Genomic DNA, 20,365 nt, shown 5'->3' on the forward strand with positions numbered 1-20,365 from the left:
CTTTAGAATAGATTAGTCTTTATTTGTAGCTCACCTGAAATCCTAAAATGCAACCCATCCTTTAGCACAGCATCAATTTCTTGGAGATGTCCTTGCTGTTAGCATGAAGAAAGCTATGATGCAAACTCTTCTGCTCACTTAGAGTTGCTTGTGTGTGTCCTGTGGATTGTCATTTGGTCAGGGCTGTTTTTATGCTTTATTTGCCTACTTTTAAAGCAGTACTAGGAACACTGTGTTTGAGCAAAACTTGTGAGTGAATGCACGTACTTTCTAGCAACTTCTCCGCTCCAGACTTGGGTCATCCTGTACTGCTATCCAGGCCTACTCTAATACCAAAGGTGTATTGTCACAGGATAGGTGTTCCTTTGTTGCGAAGATTTTGTTGTTTGTTTGGGTGTTTACTGTTTGTTTTTTTTTTTTCCCTGCCATGTTTACTTGGGTTGTGTGTGAACAGGGAGGGGAGGCCATTGAGGAGACTCTATACAAATCCGTTAAAGCAAGCAGACAAACAAAACAGTGGAAGGCTGTTATTGAAATGAGAGAAGTAGGAGCTAGCAGAAACTCTGAAGGCTGACAAGCCTTGAAGGACTCTCACCGCTTCCTATACTCAACAGTTCTGAGTTCCTGAATGCAATGAAGTTCAGCTTCCACACAGTAAGAAATGCCTAAACAAATTTACTTATTCTATGTGTCTGCCTAGGGAGTATCTAATTACATGATTTCTAACTTATTACTTACAAGATGAAGCTTACTTTGAACTTCACAGTGCAACTACTGATAGGAGAAAAAGTCTGACTGCTGACTGTGGGTGACAGAGTAGAAAAGCATGAAAAAATGAAGGACTTGGTCTTCAGTGCAGAATGTATATATGCTTTAAATGAAATATGGGGACAACATGCCAACCTGATGCCCCACGTGTGGCCATCTTCTAGGAGAGAAAATGTGTAGCAGGGTTAGTCTGGTCAATGTGTTTCACAGACACTTTATCAGCACAGCAGTTGGAAATGTAGTTTTAGTTCCAGGTTCTGGTAGAGACCGTATTTCAGTGGGCAAAAGAGCTGCCTGCTTTCACTGCTTGCTGTCCAAAATCCGCTGACTTGTCTCATGCCTATGAGAATGTAACTCATTCATTCTAATCCTCTGTGCCTGGATGTGTCTATCTTCCCTTCTGACTTCAGAATAATTGTCAGTTTGTCCCATTAGTCATCAAGACTTGTGCTGACTACAGCCTGGTTAGTTCTCCAAGGATCCAAAAGCAAGATGCTAGCAGAGATTAATTCATCAGGATATTCTTAGTAGACTTAACATGCTGTGACTTCTGAATAGGCATAAAATGGAAGAATGTGCATGATTATTATGATGTGCCCAGGTGGCCAAGAAGGCCAATGGCATCTTGGCTTGTATCAGAAGTGGCGTGGCCAGCAGGTCCAGGGAGGTTATTCTCCCTCTGTACTTGGCACTGGTGAGACCGCTCCTCGAATCCTGTGTTCAGTTCTGGGCCCCTCACCACAAGAAGGATGTTGAGGACCTGGAGCGAGTCCAGAGAAGAGCAACAAAGCTGGTGAAGGGGCTGGAGAACAGGCCTTATGAGGAACGGCTGACAGAGCTGGGGTTGTTTAGCCTGGAGAAGAGGAGGCTGAGGGGAGACCCCATTGCTCTCTACAACTACCTGAAAGGAGGTTGTAGAGAGGAGGGTCTGGCCATTTCTCCCAAGTGACAGGGGACAGGACAAGAGGGAATGGCCTCAAGCTCTGCCAGGGGAGATTTAGGCTGGACATTAGGAAAGAATTTTTCACAGAAAGGGTCATTGGGCATTGGAACAAGCTACCCAGGGAGGTGGTTGATTCACCTTCCTTGGAGGTGTTTAAGGGACGGGTGGATGAGGTGCTGAGGGACATGGTTTAGTGTTTGATAGGAATGGTTGGACTCGATGATCCAGTGGGTCTCTTCCAACCTGGTTATTCTATGATTCTATGATTAGAAACAGAACGAAATTGCCTTTTTCTCATGTCTCCACCTACTTCTACCTAGCCAAAACCTTGCTGTCCAAAGAGACTCCAAAGGCAAGAATTAAAGTGGTGTTGCTAGTGAGATATCACAATGACAAGGATGGGGAGAAGTTGCATAACCCCATTGGTTTGCTTTATTCTTCCTAGTCTAGCACTCAACAAGTTTAGAATTATATTGTTTTATTGCTTAAACCAATCTACTGATTGTTTTTGAAAGTTGTTTTTGTGCAGCAAAAGGAATAATCAATGTTCCCTGCTCAGTACTGCCCATTATAAATGATTTGGGTGTAGTTCTCTAACAAATGCCAGAACAGACTTTTTTTCTATGCCTTATCTAGATCTGTGCAGACTAAAGAGGCATGTTCTTGCAATGTGGAATGTTTAAAGAGTTACTCCCTCTGCCCTGTAAACCTTTTATGGCTGTTTCTCACTCTCAAAGGAAAAAAAAATCTTATCAGTGAGTCTGACATGTATAACGCCTGGGCTAATATCGTTTTACTCCTGTTCTATCAGCATGAGTGATACTACAAGAAGTTTCTTATCTGTGTTTGGAAGGTGACACGGAACCTAAATCCTTTGTCATCTTTTTGTTGGTTTGAGGTTTGTTATACTTGCAGCAAATAGAATTGAGGGTAAATTCCTCAAAATCTATCTCCTTCCACCTTCTCCACCCATCTGGTATTTTATTTGCAGGAGGGAGGTTTTGTAAGTGAATTTGTACATAAGGTGGTGGTATCAGGTTTTGAAAAGCCTTTACTTTGCCATCAGTCACTGGAATGCTTTTTTCATTTGTTCAGAATACAAAGTGCAAGATGCTGATAATTCTGTCCCTTTGAGCCAAACCTAGATCCTGGTCTAAGTGCTGCTTAGTTTGTCACAAGAAGTCCTAGAATGTGCTGGCACCGCAGTCTTTCGTGTCCACAAAGCTCAGTTTATGCTGTCAGTTTAAGGAATAATGCAACAAAAGAAGTTATTAAGGTGTCAATTGTCACATCTTGCAAATTCTGTGGTGGTTTTGCAATATAGACAATAAATAAATGAATAAGCAATTGAGAGACACTGAGGAGGCATAGCTGGAAAGTTTTAGGTAAAGTAGGTATTGCTAGATACTACTGTTTCAAAAAATGAAACAAGTGTTATCACTTTGCCTTTGCCCTTACATGCGATGAGCTTCTACACTAGCCTACAAAGCATAAGATAGACCATTCTGGATTTGCTGATAGGAAGGGTTACAGGGACTGATTATATCAGAGTAGATTTCCTGCCTCACAGGGGTACTGTGTGATATAGCCCGCTACCAGATATTCTGGAGGTGAAGAGAAACAATGCAATTAATACATGTGTAGCTTTTCTGTTTGCCTGCGGCATGACAAATGGTTGCATTGTGTGCTCGTTTAATGTAGTTCTGTATGTACTTAATACCCTAGTGGAATGAAAAGTCTGCCATCTTGCCTTCAAAAATATTTCACCTAAGCATAGTGGAAAAATACCGAGTATCAAAGGGACTCAGGCTTATTTTAAAAGAGGATTTTAGATTGAATTATTTTAACCACATACCTTCATTTACTTAAGTTTTAATGTTACCATAGGAGAAACAGGCACTAGCTTTACTGTAACTTTAGGCTATTTCATTCTGAAAACTGCAACACAGGCTAACTGGCATTTTAACAAACCGCTGAGGGGCTCCAGGACATAAGCTTGCATCATATATAGAGCCATTATTGCATTTTCTCCTAATGGCAAACTTGGCAGGTGAGTCTGCAATCTGAATTTTGATCTGGAATGCCTACCAGCTCTTTAGTTACCAAGAGGAAAATAATGTAATGACAGCTTGGTTGGCCTCTTTCTGTTGACTAAGGAGCTGGCGTAGACTCAACTGTTGGCTTCTAATCCTGTTGCGGAGTGCTGGGAGGTGTTCATAGCAGTGTAAAACCATGGCTGCAGTCTGATTTAGTCCACAATTCTTTTAAAGGTAAACCACAATCTAAATCTAATGCTTACCAGTGAAACAGACCCATGCAGTGCAAGCAGTTAATATTACTGCTAAGGCCTGCTCATAGCAGAGCTTGACAATTCAAGCAGCGTTAGAAAAATGCCCATTTGCAACCTCAGCAGCTGTTTTTACAACCAATCTATGATATGTTGGTGAAGGAAGGCTTCTGTAAAGCTTTTTTCTTTGCCAAGACCTAGAACTAATTGTCTTTCTGATAACGGAAATCTGCTTCTTTATTTGTGGCTGGGAAGCGCCTGGGAATAATATTTATGCTGCTCTTATCTCCTTAAAAGATGGGATTGAGAAGCCAAATACTTCTCTTGGAGGGATGAGTAAGCCAAGCTAACAAAGGTCAAGTGATCTCAAGGTGAGAAGAGAAGGCAACAGTAGTAGTTCTTAAGTCAGCTGCTATGAACTTCTGCCTCCACTTACCATACAAGCCCTACCATCCAGCCAGATCATTTGTACAAGTAGTACTGGGGAAACTGAGAGCATGTTTATACCTTTATTAGTGAGCATAATTATCTCCTGAAGTCTAGAAGACTTGTTGAGATGGTGGACATAAGGTACACTAACTTACCTGGGCAGCAAGCAGGGATGGGAGCAACTTCACTTGCATACAAAATGACAGCTGTATTGGCCATGGGTGACATTTAATTAGAGTCTAGAGCCATGACAAATCCATGCCTCTCTCCTGCTCATGTTATGGTAGTTGGTTGGAGATGTTAAGAGTCCACCAAACAGGTAAGCAGCTGATCCAGGTAAGAGGCCTGGCATTGTGTCCACTTCTGCATGGATTTGTCAGTCTGCTCTGGCAGGTAAAGGTCTCCTACCACACCATCGTTTCGGTGGTTAAATACAAAAGGTAAAAGAGTGAGCAGTCTCTGGGGTAAAAGGGTTGAATCAAGCCAGGTGAGGGCATTGAATGCTTGTCCTGTGACTCAGGGCCTTCTCCCAGCTAGAGAACCTCCCTTGGCATGTGTTGTCATCCTGCCCTGAAGCACTAGCTGAGGTCAGAGCTCTGTTGCCCTGCAGGCTGCACGAATAGCTGAAAAGCCAGTCCCTAGCCCTAAGGAGCATCTGTACTGAGAAGATATTAACACATGGGAAAGAAGGTGAAAGGGAGAAGCAGCCGTCTGTGTAAAAAGTTCTTACATGCTCTATTTCCACTATTTCTGTTGGCTGTGTTCATAAACTGGCTGAGCGAGGGGGAGTTGGCTCATGCCTGAGTAATATATTTGCTTGAGGTGAGAAGGAAGCTACTGCTGTGTTCCTGCTCCAGCTTGGAAGACCTGCACCATATGAGGAATGCACATTTTGGCTCTTAGAGAAGCACAGAGTCATGAGCAAGAGGCAGGGCCAAATTTAAATGGCTCAGTAATGCTCTGGATGGTTGAATCTTGGCATTAAAAATGCCAGTAGTAACCTCAGCTCCTGGCAACCTCAGCTGTGTTTAGCTGATTCCAGACAGAAGTTGTTTATGCACCTAGGAGGAACTGGTTCTTTACAGTACTTTCAAAAAGCTTTCAAAAAGAAGTGTAGGTATTTGAATTCTAATACAACTTTTGTGTTAAAATAAGCCTTTTCATTTCTGCCCATACAAGGATGAAGGAGAGATTGAATAACAGGTGAGAAAGGCCTGTATCAGTGTGAGGGGTGGGACTGGCTTGTGTGTCCTTTCTCTGCTGTAGTAGTTTTCTGTAGCTGACAATCAAATCTACCACCTATAATAAAAGGACTGTCGTCATTGTTGCTTTTTTGCACTAGAAGTCCCTTCTCCTAAACTGATGAGCAGTGTGAAACGGGCATGCACCTCCCAAGGGTTGGACTAGATGACCTCTAAAGGTCCCTTCCAACCCAAACCCTTCTATTATGCCATGACTGGCCATCAGGCTTGTGGAAGATAGCACCATGCCACAGCAAAGTGGACTGTATTTAGCCTTAAAGTCTCCTCCTTACTTGATTTGTTTTGATTTCTCCCTTGGGATCTGTAATTAGCTTGTTTGCTGAAGAAAAGGACATAAATGGAGAAGGCAGATGAAGTCCAGCTTGACTTTTGTTTTAATTTAGTACTCTAAATCTGTGTAGTAACTTTCCTGGTCTGCAGGATACTCTCGAGGCCATGTATAAGCATATGCCTAATGTGTGATATACCTAACGGGGAAAGAAAACAACCTCTCAAATTGCACCCAACAACTCTGTTCTGTGCTTCATAACAGGAATGTCCCCGAAGGCTGAAATAAAATTATTGTGAAGAAACTTCTAGTATTTAGAATGGCTGCAGGTCATGTGGTAGGTACATGTAGTTCAATAAACTGCACAAACTTATTTTATTGTTTCTTACATGTGATTCTGTCTGCCTTTGTAGTACATTGTATTCGTATAGCAGTTTACTGCTTCCTTGCAAGGAGGATCTCTTCTCTCTGGTGACCAGTGATAGGACCCCAGGGAATGGCAAGATAATGTGCCAGGGGAGGTTTAGGATGGATATTAGGAAAAGGTTCTTCACCCAGAGGGTGATGGAGCACTGGAACAGCTCCCCAGGGAAGTAGTCGTGGTGCTAAGCCTGACAATATTCAAGAAGCATCTGGACAATGCCCTTAGTCACATGGTGTGACTGTTGGGGTTGTCCTACGTAGGGACAGGAGATGGGCTCAATGATCCTTGTGGGTCCCTTCCAACTCAGGTCATTCTGTGATTCTGTATCAGGATTTTTGTGTAACCTATGGAAGAATGGCACCATCTTTTCAGTGCACTTCTGGAATATGTATGTAGAAGTAGTGCTGTATGAACAGCCTGGAAAGGCATCTTCTGAGCCCCTAAACAGCTATGGACTTAATTTTGGCACAGATTTCTTATGCTACCCTGTTAGCTTATCTCTTTTCCTTAACTTTGGAAAACCGGCCTTTGGAGGCAAGAAGTCAAGATCTGCAGTTACTGGAAGCTTCTCTGGACTGTCTCTGCTTTGGAGTTTATCATAGCAAAGACTTCATGTTTTTTAGGAAGAGTTACTTCAGCTGATGCTCTGAGGGTAATGGGGCTGAGCCTCTTCCCTCTTCAGCTCATTGTCATCCTTCAAAATTAAATATTGGTTGCCTAGAAAAGTTGTGGATGCCCCATCCCTGCAGATGTTCAAGGCCAGGTTGGATGGGGCTTTGAGCCACCTGATCCAGTGGGAGGTGTCACTGTTCATGGCAGGGAGTTTGAGATTGGATGGTCTTAAAGATTCTTTCCATTCTGTGATTCTAAGGAGAGTAACAGAAAATGGAAGTAGCATGCTGAGACAGTGTTTAAAAAAACCCCAACAAACCAAAATGCATGTATGCACCCCAAACCAAAAAGGTCTAACTTTTATTCTGTTCATCCAGGTAAGTAGATTGTGTGTGATTCTCATTTATTTGATTTTTCTTTTTTTCCCTCTCCCTAGGCATTTACCAGAAAAAGTCAAAGATGATGTTCAGCTGAAGAATATGAGTGGTCAGTGGTTTTATGAAGCAAAGTCAAAGAGGCACAAAGATAGGATACATGGAGCAGATATCATTAGAGCTTCCATGCGACGGAAGCCTGCCACTCTTGGTAAGCATTTAGTTTATATTTTATTTTGGAAAGGCTGACTCTTAGTTAGCTAATCTCAGAAATGGTAGTTACAGGCAGAAAATGATGCAAAAGAGAGATTTCCCATGTAGCTTACAACGTAAGCTTTCTTCTTCCTTAGAGCTGTGTATTAAGGCGAGAATTCTGTGTGATGACTATGAACAAGAGAGACTGGCTTGTTTTTATGTGTGGGACTAAAAGCCCTCTGCACTGCTGGACTGCCTTCTCATTTCCATTTTTGAGGTCCTGTGAGCCACCCTGGAATGTGCAAAACCTCAGAGCTTGAGGAAATTGCTCTTGAGTATGGATTTCCAAGGTTTTGTGTGCTCTGTTTGAGACCTCTGAGGCTTCATTTATTTTTTAAGGAGACCAAAGGTATTTCAAGTCAATTTGAAATAGTAGGCGTCATGAGCCTAATCTTTTTTTAAGTTCTATAAAGGGATTTTGCTGTGCACTAGCTGAGCAAGTAACTTACTTCTCTCAATACTGTGGATGGGACTACAGCTTGCTACTTGCTATAGGTTTTGTAACTACAATTTAGCTTTGTTTTCATGTGTCTAATCCTGTAATATTACACCTACTCAATTCCTGTATTTCCAGGTATGAGTTTGGATAATGGCTGTTTAGTCCGTTTGAGGTTACTGTGTGGTGGTTTGGGGTTTTTAGTTTTACAAGGAGAGGCCAAAACCAGAAAAGAATGCAAAAAAATCACAGGTGATTAATGTGGTGTGTTTGTGGCTTTGACTGATTTTGGACTTGAAGGTTATGAAAGTCAGCTGTAAAATTGTAGCTAAATTTTACAGTGATTTAGAGCTTAAAGGAAAGCACTTAAAGCCACATTATCTTAAAGGAAGGTTAATTGCTCCCAATTTTATTACTTGAACAAAGGGGTGTAATGGTGCATTCAGAATTACGTGCAATTGCTTGGTTTCAATGAGTCATGTCAAGGCATTTTTGCTTGCAATTATGGATAGCAAAAGTAGGAATAAAAATCTTGCATATTATTGCACACTGAAAAATTCTTCATTTCTAAACTGTTAGAGAAGTTTGAAAGCAGGAGAGGAAGTAATGTGAACCAATGTTTTCACTCTGAAAGGGATTATCAGAAGAAGATTCTGTCCCATCTCAAAAAGAAATGCAAATGTATTTTCATTTGCTGAATGAGTGGGGCTTCTTGTTTGGTTGTTTTTTCATACTAGCCTTCTTAACTTTTGTGGTAGTTCTATGCATAAAGGATTTGCTAACTGCTCAAATAACAGTTGTGACCAACACCCAATTTACTGCTGTAGGAAAGGAATAATTGATTTGGTTAACTGAACTTCAACATATTTTCAGTTTCCTGTTGTTTAATTGGTTTTGTTTCCTCAGGACACTGAGGCTGAATTTTTGATGTTTATCTAGCTTCATGAATTATGGGATCAGTCTTTACCAGGGTTATTCTAGAAAACGTCTTCATTTAGGATCACTTTCAGATCTACCTAGGGTAGTAGAATGAATTATTTGAAGCAATATGGGACATTTCTAGTAGTATTAAATAATGTTATTCTTCAGAAGGCACCAGACTCATTTCTGTATGTAATCCGAATATAGTGGACTTCTGAAACAGCTGTACGACTGAATGGAAATACTTGTATTTGCTTCTTAAGAAATCCTGTATGAACATATGGGAGACAAGAATGTTCTTGTTTCATGTTTTAGCTGAAGTGAGTCAGAACAAATCAAACAAAGCAAAGAACAGCTGGGTGAGCAATGTTAATAAAGAAGTCTTTGTGCCACCAGAACTACATAGCATTGTGGAACATCAAGAAGAACAGCCACAACTGAGAGCTAGTTCAAGGTAAGCTGCCTGTTGAATCACAGTGTGTATTTATCAGGACCGGTGAAACTTTAGAGCTGTAAGTTCCATCCAAAATACTATACTTTCCTTGTATTTCAAAGATCATAAAATATTTCCTCAGTACCACCAAAGGAATCCTTGCCTGTAAAAGGCAGACAAATCACGGTCCGTCATTGTTAGTTGTTCTGCATTCAAATGCAGAATGATTGGCCTCTACAAGGAAGAAGTTGCCAAGTGTGTACACACTTCTCATGTCACAATTCAGTCTGGCTCACGGAAGTGAGACGAGGATTTTCTGGTTAGAATGGCTGGCCATGATCAGTCTTATGTAGTTACTAATATGGGGACAACAATCTCTGCATTCAGTTACTCAACCAGACTATTGATTCAGCCTGAATTTTAAACCTGGAACATACGAAGAACCAGAGATTGAGAAACTGCTCTTTTCCAAATTTTTCTTGTCACAGTTTAAGACATCTGACACTTTTTTTTTTCCTAAAGAAAAAATGTATTTGAGGTGGAAAGAACCAGAATCTTTGGATACTTGTGGAAAACAGATCTGATTCTACCATCAAAAATAATTGTCTTTCTGGAAGAGAGAGGCTTCTATTCAGAGTAGGGCAAGCTTGGGTATACATGAGTGGCTGTATTTGTTATGGGAAAGCTGGATGAGAAATAGTTGCTGAACTATGGAGGATTTTGTATTAAATCACTCTGTCTCAAGCCTGTAAACATACCAAGCAGCTCCATTTTGCTTTGAAACATCCTAAATTTATTTCTGAGAGAGAAATGTCTTCTCTTTAAAATATCTATAAGTAGTCATTAATTGGCTGAGTGAAGAGCTTTAAAAGGAACCTGCATTTGAAGTGGAAAATGCTGATCTCTTAGCTAGGGTGGTAACAGGTGGAAAAGAAATATCTTTAAATAGCTTAAAATTCCTTGAGATCACTGATGAAACAAGAACAAGGGTGTAACACAGATAGCTATTTTTTGTGCTTTCAGTGAATAGAGTGAGGCTAAGAGCCCGGGTTACTTCTTAGGTTGACTGTTTTACTTCTGACTGTATCACTGATCAGCTCTGTAACATTTCACTTTCTTGGCTATCTTTTAAGTCCTTCTCTGTCTGTCACCTGTGTTTTCTTTGCAGCAAGGCTTGTCTCCTACTATGCATTTGTACAATATCTAATAGCAGTTCCATCTTAAACTTTCACGGTCTGCAAACTGGGCACACACGCTCTTGCCGAATGGCACCAAAGGTTGGTGTAAGTCTTAACTCTGGCTTGCGTTAATTGTCTTTGTTATCCTTTATGTATCATTATCAGTGAACCCAGAGGGGTATCTGTCTTACATCTGAAGTTGTGCTGTAAAAGGTCAAATAAACTGCTTTGTTGTAGACTTTCCCAAAAATGAAGTTGTACAGTAAGGAAGGTAAAGATTGCTTATCACCAGAAAGAGCTTAGTTCCCCACCCCCCCATCCCCAGTTGGCTGAAAGTACTGACAGAGTTAGTTGTTACTGAATGTAGTCTTCTTAAATGTGGTTCTTACCTTCAGGAGATTGTTATAGGATTATTTCTTCATGGACAGCACAAGATGTGCTGCTGTTTAATACATCTCTTGCATATCAGGAAAAGAAGATGATACTTTAAAAGAAGTGCAGCCTTTCAATGTTATTCTTACTGTAACAGCTCCACAAACTGTTTGTGATTTGGAGTAATGTATTTCATAGACTGCCAGGGCAACCTCTTTAAAAACATGCAGTGTAACAAGTTTTAAGAATGTGCAGAAAATGTACTTGGAACATGGCCAACTTGACTGTAGTCTTTAACTCGAGGTGATTTGATGACTTATTCCAGGTCACATCCATGTGAAGCTTGATAATTATTGCCCAGGGCCCTCTCCTGCCCTTTGCTCCAAAATGTGCCAGAAAGTAATCAACCTGCATGCCTCTCCTTTATGTGCGTATATACTTTCACCAATAGTTCAAGATCTTCCTGCTACAGCAAGTTCAGACAGTCCAGGATTTATGAGACGGCTGGACGGGATATGTAATATGTCAGCTGGACACTTGCTTTTGTTAACTTGGCATAAATGCTTGCTTAGATGTCTCAAATTATTGGCTTCTAAAATGTAAAAAGCTGAAGCAAGCAAATGTGGCAGGACTATGTGTAATTCATTGCTTACAATTTCAGCATAGGCTTATTTCACTATGACTGAGACTAGCCTACACAACATTGCATGTTGAGAACTGCAGCAGGCACGTTGTGTTTCTAAAATACTCCTCCTTTCTGTTCTGTTGAGACGACTTTGCAAGAAATTGGTCTAACGTGGCTGTGAGCCTGTCCCCAATGGCAGCAGCTGATGAGGATTTGAGGAAAAATGCAAAGCTGGGAAAGCCATAGCCCTACCAGCTGAGGTAGGAAGGGAAAAACTAGACCACAAACATTTAATTTGGTTGTTAGGATAGCAGGGCCACAAGGAATTAATTTCTGTTGAATATCCCTCTTGCACACCAACAGTTTCAACATGAACTAGAGCTAGAACTAAGAGGATGAAATGGTATCATTCGAGAGCTTGGGACAACATAAAGTGAGTTAACAGCTTCACTGCCACAGAATCATAGTATAGTTTGGGTTGGAAGGGGCCTTCAAGATCATGTAGTTCCACCCCTCCCTGCCGTGGGCAGGGACACGTCCCACTAGATCAGGCTGCCCAAGGCCCCATCCAACTTGGCCTTGAACACCTCCAGGGATGGGGCATCCACAACTTCCCTGGGCAACCTATTCCAGTGCCTTGCCACTCTCATCGTGAAGAATTTCCTCCTAATGTCCAGTCTAAATCTGCCCCTTCCAGTTTGTACCCATTCCCCTATCACCACAAGCCTTTGTAAACAGTCCCTCCCCAGCTTTCTTGTAGGCCCCCTTCAGGTACTGAAGGATTGCTATAAGATCTCCTTGGAGCCTTCTCTTCTCCAGGCTGAACAACCCCAACTCTCCCTGCCTGTCCTCATATGAGAAGGGCTCCAGCCCTGTGATCATCCTTGTAGTGCTCCTCTGGACCCATTCCAACAGCTCCATATCCTTCTTATGCTGAAGATTCCAGAACTGGACACAATACTCCAGATGGGGTCTCAAAAGGGAGGAATAGAGGGGCAGAATCACTTCCCTCGACCTGGTGGCCTTGCTTCTTTTGATGCAGCTCAGGGTATGGTTGGCCTTCTGGGCTGCGAGCACACACTGCCAGCTCAAATTGAGCCAATGTTACATGTGGTTCAGGCACCTGGAACATTTCAAAGTGCTGCTTCAAGGGTAGGTTTGTGGGAGCTTTGAGTTTTAGGGTTTGGGATTTCTCTCCCCCACCCTCCCCCTTCTTCCTAATCCAGTGGGCTTCAGGCCAGCATTGGCTTTCAGGCTTTGCAGAAATGGAACAACTGCTAACCTGAGGATTTGGACCAGTAGATATGTGATAACAAATTAGCCAGATCTTTTTTGTTCTCAGTCCTATTCTTAAACCAAAGCAATTCTTACAGAATGGGAAGGAAGTTCGGTTCTGATAGATCTGTGTTTGTAACCTGCTGAGGATCAAATCTAGCCCTGGGGCCAGTTCAGCTGATGTTGAGTCAGGTTGCACCTAGGTTAGGTGAAGCTGTAATCAGTCCACAACTGTATTCTTTAAAATTAGCATACTGATCTTCATCCCCACGCCCCAAATGTCTAAATTCAGTAATGAAGCTATTAACAACTTTTTTTCCTTGGGTGTTATATCACTGTAGTACTTTCCTTGCATACCACAGCCTTTACAGACCAGGCGTGTGAGTGCCTTCGAAGGTGTGGTCTTGCACAGAAAGAGGTTTTCCTAGGGTGACTCAGACTGTCAATATTACCTCTGTTCAGTGATACCATTTGTCCATATACTGAATCACAAAAGAGGGCAATACTACAGGGATTTTATCTTTCAAATTAAGATTTGTAGGTTGTTTTCTTCCCTAGACCTCAAAATTTTCTTAGCCTACTTTGAACAGGTGACAAATGTGAATTCTAGAGTTCCGCAAGGTGAAAACTTACACAAAAGCCCTAATTCTTAAAATCCATTTAATTTTCTGGAATACATGGTGCTGGAATACATAGATAAGGACACTTTTATGGAGTATCATTAAATTGCACTAGCTTTACTCACTCCAGATTCTCTGCCCTTCAGGATAAGCCCAGGAAAGCTTATATTTTGGAATGAGAGGTCGTTTTGGAGTAGATTGTATTGCCAGTCCCTGTAAATCTGTAACTCCTTTTTCCAACTCTGCTCCTGCCTTTGCCATTTTGCCTCTAGGTTGCTGTCCAGTCTGTGTGGAAGTTTTTTTTTCTCTACCTTATATTTTCTTTAGAGCAGGGTTTTCTGCATGTAATGACAAATTAACTTTCATTGTTCTATGATAAGTCTGAAGTAGCATTGCATTAAAATATTGTGGGATTGTGTGTGAGTTCAACGAGACCTAAAAGAGTTACCTCCCCACCTGCAATAACTGCAAACAGAAGAATGTCTTATCAGTTTCTTGCAGTCCAGGGTACATAACAATATTTTCCTTGTTTAAAATAAGGGAAGGGTTGAAGCATTCATGACCCTAGACCTTAAAAAAACAAAATCGTGTTTGTCCTGTTGGGTGGTAGATGGTGTAGATGAGACATGAAGTGCAGGAGAACACAGGCGCTCGTAAAAACAAAAACACAAACTCAAATGCTTATAAAAGCAAGACCATAAACTCCAGCTCAGCAGAATGAAGATTCTTTTTAATAGACGTGGAGTTTTTAATTTCTTTTTTTTAAAGTATTGGAAAGAAGGTTAAAAACTGTAATGGGCAATGATATTTTTAAAAATAAAGTTGCAATATGAGCTCTTTAAGAACTAGAAAACATTTCTTATTAGGATCAGAGAAGAATAAAACCAATAATAATATTATACCTGGTGTGTGCATGTAAGAGGCTGCTGCAGTTAGTATTGATACAAGAACAGTTTATTTTTTTCATCCATGAGAGTTTCCATTACAAGATCAGCACATACACTCAGTTTGTAGCACTGTGCATGGCTGTATATTTCTTAAAGGTCATGTTGAACCAAAAGAGCAGGGAAGAGATATAGAAATTTATAGCTCAGCTTACAAGTGGTATTTTTTCCGTAACCTTATGTTTAGGCTGCTCATTACTGTGTCGTCTTCTCTGTAATGATGCTTTTCCATTTATAAAATGGAAGTGATGTCACTTCTCAGATGCTGGTAGCCTTTCCAGGGTGGCTGCCATGCTGTTTTTCTACACTTTGAGGTTAATTGTACTGAACCCTGGAGAAGAGGGGAAAGTTCTCTCCTCAGCAGTGCAGACTTTTGTCAGTTACCTCATTAGAGAGGCCTTTGAGGAGGCAGCTCTTGTTTCAGCTTAGAACTTGATTAGAGCTGTGAGCTGTTTTCTTGTCCTCAAAAGCGTTGTCTTCTGGCTCTGCTTCTTACCAATTGATATCTGAACATCTTTTCACCCATGCTAAAGATCATTGATCAAAGAAAAATCCAGTATTGGAATCTGGTTGTATAGCTATATTAGAAGAAGACTGCAGGAGTTGCTTTCCTTCCTAGCCTGAGTTCACATCTCCTACCTGGAAAATATTAATTTTTCCTGCCTTATATTGTTTTCCCCATCCACAAAATCATAAGCATGTCAATTGATTCATGCCAGCATTTTCTATATAAAGATAAGATGCTGAATGTGGCTGTTATATGAAGACCATGTTTAAATCCACATCTGACTTAGAATCATAGAATCTTAGAATCACCAGGTTGGAAGAGACCCACCGGATCATGGAGTCCAACCATTCCCACCAATCTCTAAACCATATTCGAGATGTTTAGATAAACTCAAATTATAAAAATCTGATTATTTTGGAAAAAAAATCCTTGCGTTGTTCTGCAAATAGATTAAATATTTGTTAATATAATATAGGAGCTGTATCTTCTGGTTGTTTTTCTCCTTACCTGGGCTAAGCTTAGTAAAGACCAAAAGCAATTCCTTACTTCATTTATACTATCAACCCACAGATTTTATAGATCTTAATTCAAATAATAGCTTATAAGCTGTACCTCTGAGGGCATGTGTTGTTGTCTGTGGCATGTCATGTCTTTGCTATAGCGGTGATAGGGTTCCTCTGACTTCTCCGACATGGATGTTTTGCAAAACTCTTTTTATCAGGTTTTGGCACTTCCCTCACCCTTTGATTTCAGTTGTAGAAGTATAAATGCAGGACAAGGATGGAGACAGCAACACTGTTATTATTTGGAGAGTGGCTATATTTACATAAAGCATGCTCAAAAATCTAAAAGGTATCAAAAATATGGTTTCTGTTATGCCAAGTAGAAGCTGTATTGAATTCCTTAACAGGCAAGGAAATTTTGTGCAAGAAAACAAAGCAGCAAGACTATCCCCCTGCTATTGAAAAGAGGTTTGCTACTAAATCTGATGAGAACAGGCTAAACAGAAAACTGTATTTGCCAAGAAGCTATATTTGAGTATGTATAAACAAAAATGTTCCGCTTTTTGAAAAAGGCTTAAAGTGATGTCTTGTTTGCTGAGGTTGCTATATGCTTTTTCTTTGCAGTTCTAAACCAATAACCTCTATGTTAGACAAACCAGAGGAAAGATCTATGAAGATAACAGTCTCCCCAGCAAAGGTATGATTGTTAATGAATACAGCAAAAGTTGTTTTTTACATTTTGTGTGTTTCTTTGCTTCAGTGGTAAAGATAATTAAAGGCTTGAGGAGAAAAGATAAAAGTTGGGAAAAAATGAGCACTTTTTGTTTTGGAGGGAGAGATGGGAAACCACGAAGTTCAACAGTAAAGTGGCTATAATGGCTATAATCAGTGTCTAGCTGTGCTTGACATCATTTCCAGTTCTTGTCAGCCACTGGCAAGAACTGTCTTTCTGTGTTCCAGTATCTCAAAAGTCCAAGAAGTGAGATAAAATTGTTTAACTTAAAGACACTTGAAAATCCCGAGCTGTTTCAAGTGGTGTCTTATCTCTGCTACTGGTGACTTCAAAAAGAACGGGGTGAGGCTGTCACTAGCACTTCTGATAGTTACCTTGTGTATTTTTTGTCAAATACCCAATTTAAGAGGCACGCTTTCAGATTCTTTGCTGACAGGGTAGTAAGGCAATTGGAATCACTGCATTTTCATTTATCTTGTTGAGACTGTACTGATATAATAGTTTGGCTGAAATTATAATTTTTTTTTTTTTTTTTTTAGCAAAGGAGGAATCCATTTAATTCCGCTGCATCAGATGATAACTTGAACAGTGTGGAATCAGAAAACAGACTAGCCATTCTACCTCAGATGTCAAATAAGGGTAAATGTACTTAGCATATGACTGTGAATTTCTTGCTGGATTATATATAAATTATTTTTACTTTCATTACTTCTTTCTGTAAGATATCAAAACCTGTTTTATCTTAACTGCTTGGAATAACCAACTATTTCATTTCAAACCCCATGTAGAACGTATATATACTCAGGAAATGGCTGTTTATGTGAGTAAGTGGGGTTTGCTTCCTTTCTTTTACTCACAATCCTAGTCAGAATTAAGTAGTAGATCTGAGAGAGATGCTTGTCCTGAATTACTTTTAAAAGAACTAGGAAATTCTCTTGATTTTGAGCACAGATGTCTTTATGACCTTCCTGTCATTGCTGGTATTGGCTCAACAGAAGAAGCCTAATTTCCTTTGATTTTTTTTTTCCTTTGTTTTTCTCAGTCACATTTATTTTTTTATATATCTGCAGTCAAGCAAGCAGATGGGTGATGATATATCACAGTACAGGCATTTGCAGTTGTAATTTACAGGTTCATGCAATGGAAATTGCCCTCCTGTCTCTGTTAGAAGCTTGCCAACAGGAAAAAGGAACACTTTTACATTAGGAATAAAAAATTTTCATCACTCTACTGGGAGATCACTTCTGAATTTTACCTTGTTCCATATAAATGTGGAGATAGCCTGTTTCCATTTCTATCGGTTGCTGTTTATGTTCTGAACCTGAAGAGGTGTATGCTTATTCAAAAGCTTCCCTTCCCTGTGAAATTTGTCTCCTGCGGGAATAATTCTGATCAGAAATGCGGTGTGCTCTCTGTCTTTGGAATCATCAAATAATTAATATTTCTAGAATAAGAAATAACTGTATAATTTTGTCTGATAAATATTCCTGTTACATAGAAATGAAATCAACACCTGTGTTGAATTCCCACCTGTGCTGAATTTCCTCCTGTGTTTTACTGCAGGTGGTTTTAGTAAACCAATATAAACACCTCATTCTAGATCTATACTGTGTCATACCATCCTTGTTTATGCAGATGAATGTCATGTAAAGTTATGATTTCTTCTCTGTATATGTCTTACAGAAATTTTATCACCCTCAGAAGAGAGCCAACCTAAACCAAATTTAGAAAATGATGAAACGGAGAAACCGAAGAAGCCTTTTGTAGAACCTCCTGATGAATCACAGAAAAGGCTAGTTAAGCATCCTGTCCCAAAAGCCAGAAAATTAATTCACAAAGCAACAGATCCCGTGTCACAAAGAGAAGACTTTGTTCCAAAACCAGCCAAACGGACTGAGAAGGTTAATGGCATTGGTACACCACCCAGAGGCATTCTGAAGCGCACTTCAAGTTCGAGTTCCACTGACTCAGAAGTTCGTGTTAGTCAGATGTTAGATGTTCAGAAAAAAAATGCTCTTCCTACTGGTACTATCTTTGAAAGAGAGGTTGAGAAGAACTCTCTTGGGGAAGAAGTGGAAGACTCCACACAAAAAGTGGAAGACTCCACACAAATTTCACTAGAAAAACTAAAACAAGTGAGGTTCTCATCCAGCACAGATAAAGGAAAACCTCTACAAAGCCCACAACTACACCATGGCAGAGAAAAGGGAGAGTTTGATTTGTTAGAATCTGATGAAATAAAGAGTAGTGGAAGTGATGCTATTAGATCAGATTTGTTTAGGAGTAAGCAAATTTCTGCTGTAAAGCGTTCAGCTTTACAAGTAAAAACAATAGATGGCTTACAAGATGATGCATCAGCATCCAGTCCGCGTGACACTAATAAGTCAGTCTTCCTGGTTAATGAAACCTTGCAGTCAAAACCAGTTACTCCTAAGAAACTTGAAACTCCACAGAAGACCTCCAGTAATGTCCTGCCAAATAGCAATAATGAACTGAGTGTTGATGAGACACATGAAAATAAAGCCAACCAGTTCTCGAGCCATGAATCAAAGTCACACAAAAACTTTACTGGTAAGAGGCTAATAGGAGTGACAAACAGAATGCAATAGCATATAGCACATATTCATTAATGTTTAAATCACTTGTATCTAGGAATTAACAACTAGGGAACAGAAATAGTGGGAATGTGCTACATACTGCAGAATTAGAATTCTAAGTAACTTTTTTTCACAGAATCACAGAATAACCAGGTTGGAAGAGACCCACTGGATCATCGAGTCCAACCGTTCCCATCAAACACTAAACCATATCCCTCAGCACCTCATCCACCCGTGCCTTAAACACCTCCAGGGAAGGTGACTCAACCACCTCCCTGGGCAGCCTGTTCCAGTGCCCAATGACCCTTTCTGTAAAGAATTTTTTCCTAACGTCTAGCCTAAACCTCCCCTGGCGGAGCTTGAGGCCATTCCCTCTTGTCCTGTCCCCTGTCACTTGGGAGAAGAGGCCAGCACCCTCCTCTCTACAACCTCCTTTCAGGTAGTTGTAGAGAGCAATGAGGTCTCCCCTCAGCCTCCTCTTCTCCAGGCTAAACAACCCCAGCTCTCTCAGCCGCTCCTCATAAGGCCTGTTCTCCAGCCCTTTCACCAGCTTTGTTGCCCTTCTCTGGACTCTCTCCAGGTCCTCAACATCCTTCTTGTGGTGAGGGGCCCAGAACTGAACACAGGATTCGAGGAGCGGTCTCACCAGTGCCGAGTACAGAGGGAGGATAACCTCCCTGGACCTGCTGGTCACACCGTTTCTGATACAAGCCAAGATGCCATTGGCCTTCTTGGCCACCTGGGCACACTGCTGGCTCATATTCAGTCGGTTGTCAACCAACACCCCCAGGTCCCTCTCCTCCAGGCAGCTTTCTAGACAGACTTCTCCTAGTCTGTAGCACTGCATAGGGTTGTTGTGCCCCAAGTGCAGGACCTGGCATTTGGCCTTGTTAAACCTCATGCCATTGGACTCAGCCCAGCGATCCAGCCTGTTCAGATCCCTTTGCAGAGCCTCCCGACCCTCCAGCAGATCGACACTTCCCTTCCACCCAGCTTAGTGTCGTCCGCAAACTTGCTCAGGGTGCACTCGATGCCTTCATCCAGATCATTGATGAAGACATTGAACAGGGCTGGACCCAGCACTGAGCCCTGGGGAACCCCACTTGTCACTGGCCTCCAGCTGGATTTCACACCATTTACCACCACTCTCTGGGCCTGGCCATCCAACCAGTTTTCCACCCAGGAGAGTGTGCGCCTGTCCAGGCCAGAGGCTGACAGTTTCTCAAGCAGAATGTTGTGAGAAACTGTGTCAAAGGCTTTGCTGAAGTCCAGGAAGACCACATCCACAGCCTTTCCCTCATCCAGCAGCCGAGTCACTTTGTCATAGAAGGCGATCAGGTTAGTCTGGCAAGACCTGCCTTTTGTGAACCCATGTTGACTGGGCCTGATCACCCGGTTCTCTTGCATGTGCTTCATGATAGCACTCAAGATCACCTGCTCCATGACTTTCCCTGGCACTGAGGTCAGACTGACAGGCCTGTAGTTTCCTGGGTCCTCCCTGCGGCCCTTTTTGTAGATGGGCACAACATCAGCCAGCCTCCAGTCCAGTGGGACTTCCCCAGTCTTCCAGGACTGTTGGAAGATGATGGAAAGGGGTT

At 41.2% G+C, this 20,365-nt stretch overlaps 1 protein-coding gene across 3 annotated transcripts in view; it reads left to right on the forward strand.

Moving 5' to 3' along the window:
• SYTL2 (synaptotagmin like 2) overlaps nt 1-20,365 on the forward strand; it is a 64,376-nt gene that overhangs the window by 24,004 nt on the left and 20,007 nt on the right. For 2 of the 3 annotated variants that reach the window (XM_069878375.1, XM_069878368.1), the window contains exons 3-7: nt 7,430-7,578; nt 9,295-9,433; nt 16,062-16,134; nt 16,710-16,809; nt 17,854-18,741. In XM_069878375.1, the coding sequence (XP_069734476.1) occupies nt 7,430-7,578; nt 9,295-9,433; nt 16,062-16,134; nt 16,710-16,809; nt 17,854-18,741 (1,349 nt within the window). Of the gene's footprint in view, nt 1-7,429; nt 7,579-9,294; nt 9,434-10,581; nt 10,690-16,061; nt 16,135-16,709; nt 16,810-17,853; nt 18,742-20,365 lie in introns of those variants that run through there. The other variant, XM_069878383.1, reaches the window with a different exon arrangement.

The sequence above is a fragment of the Phaenicophaeus curvirostris genome, chromosome 1, assembly GCF_032191515.1.
Source record: "Phaenicophaeus curvirostris isolate KB17595 chromosome 1, BPBGC_Pcur_1.0, whole genome shotgun sequence".
Lineage (NCBI taxonomy): Eukaryota > Metazoa > Chordata > Aves > Cuculiformes > Cuculidae > Phaenicophaeus > Phaenicophaeus curvirostris.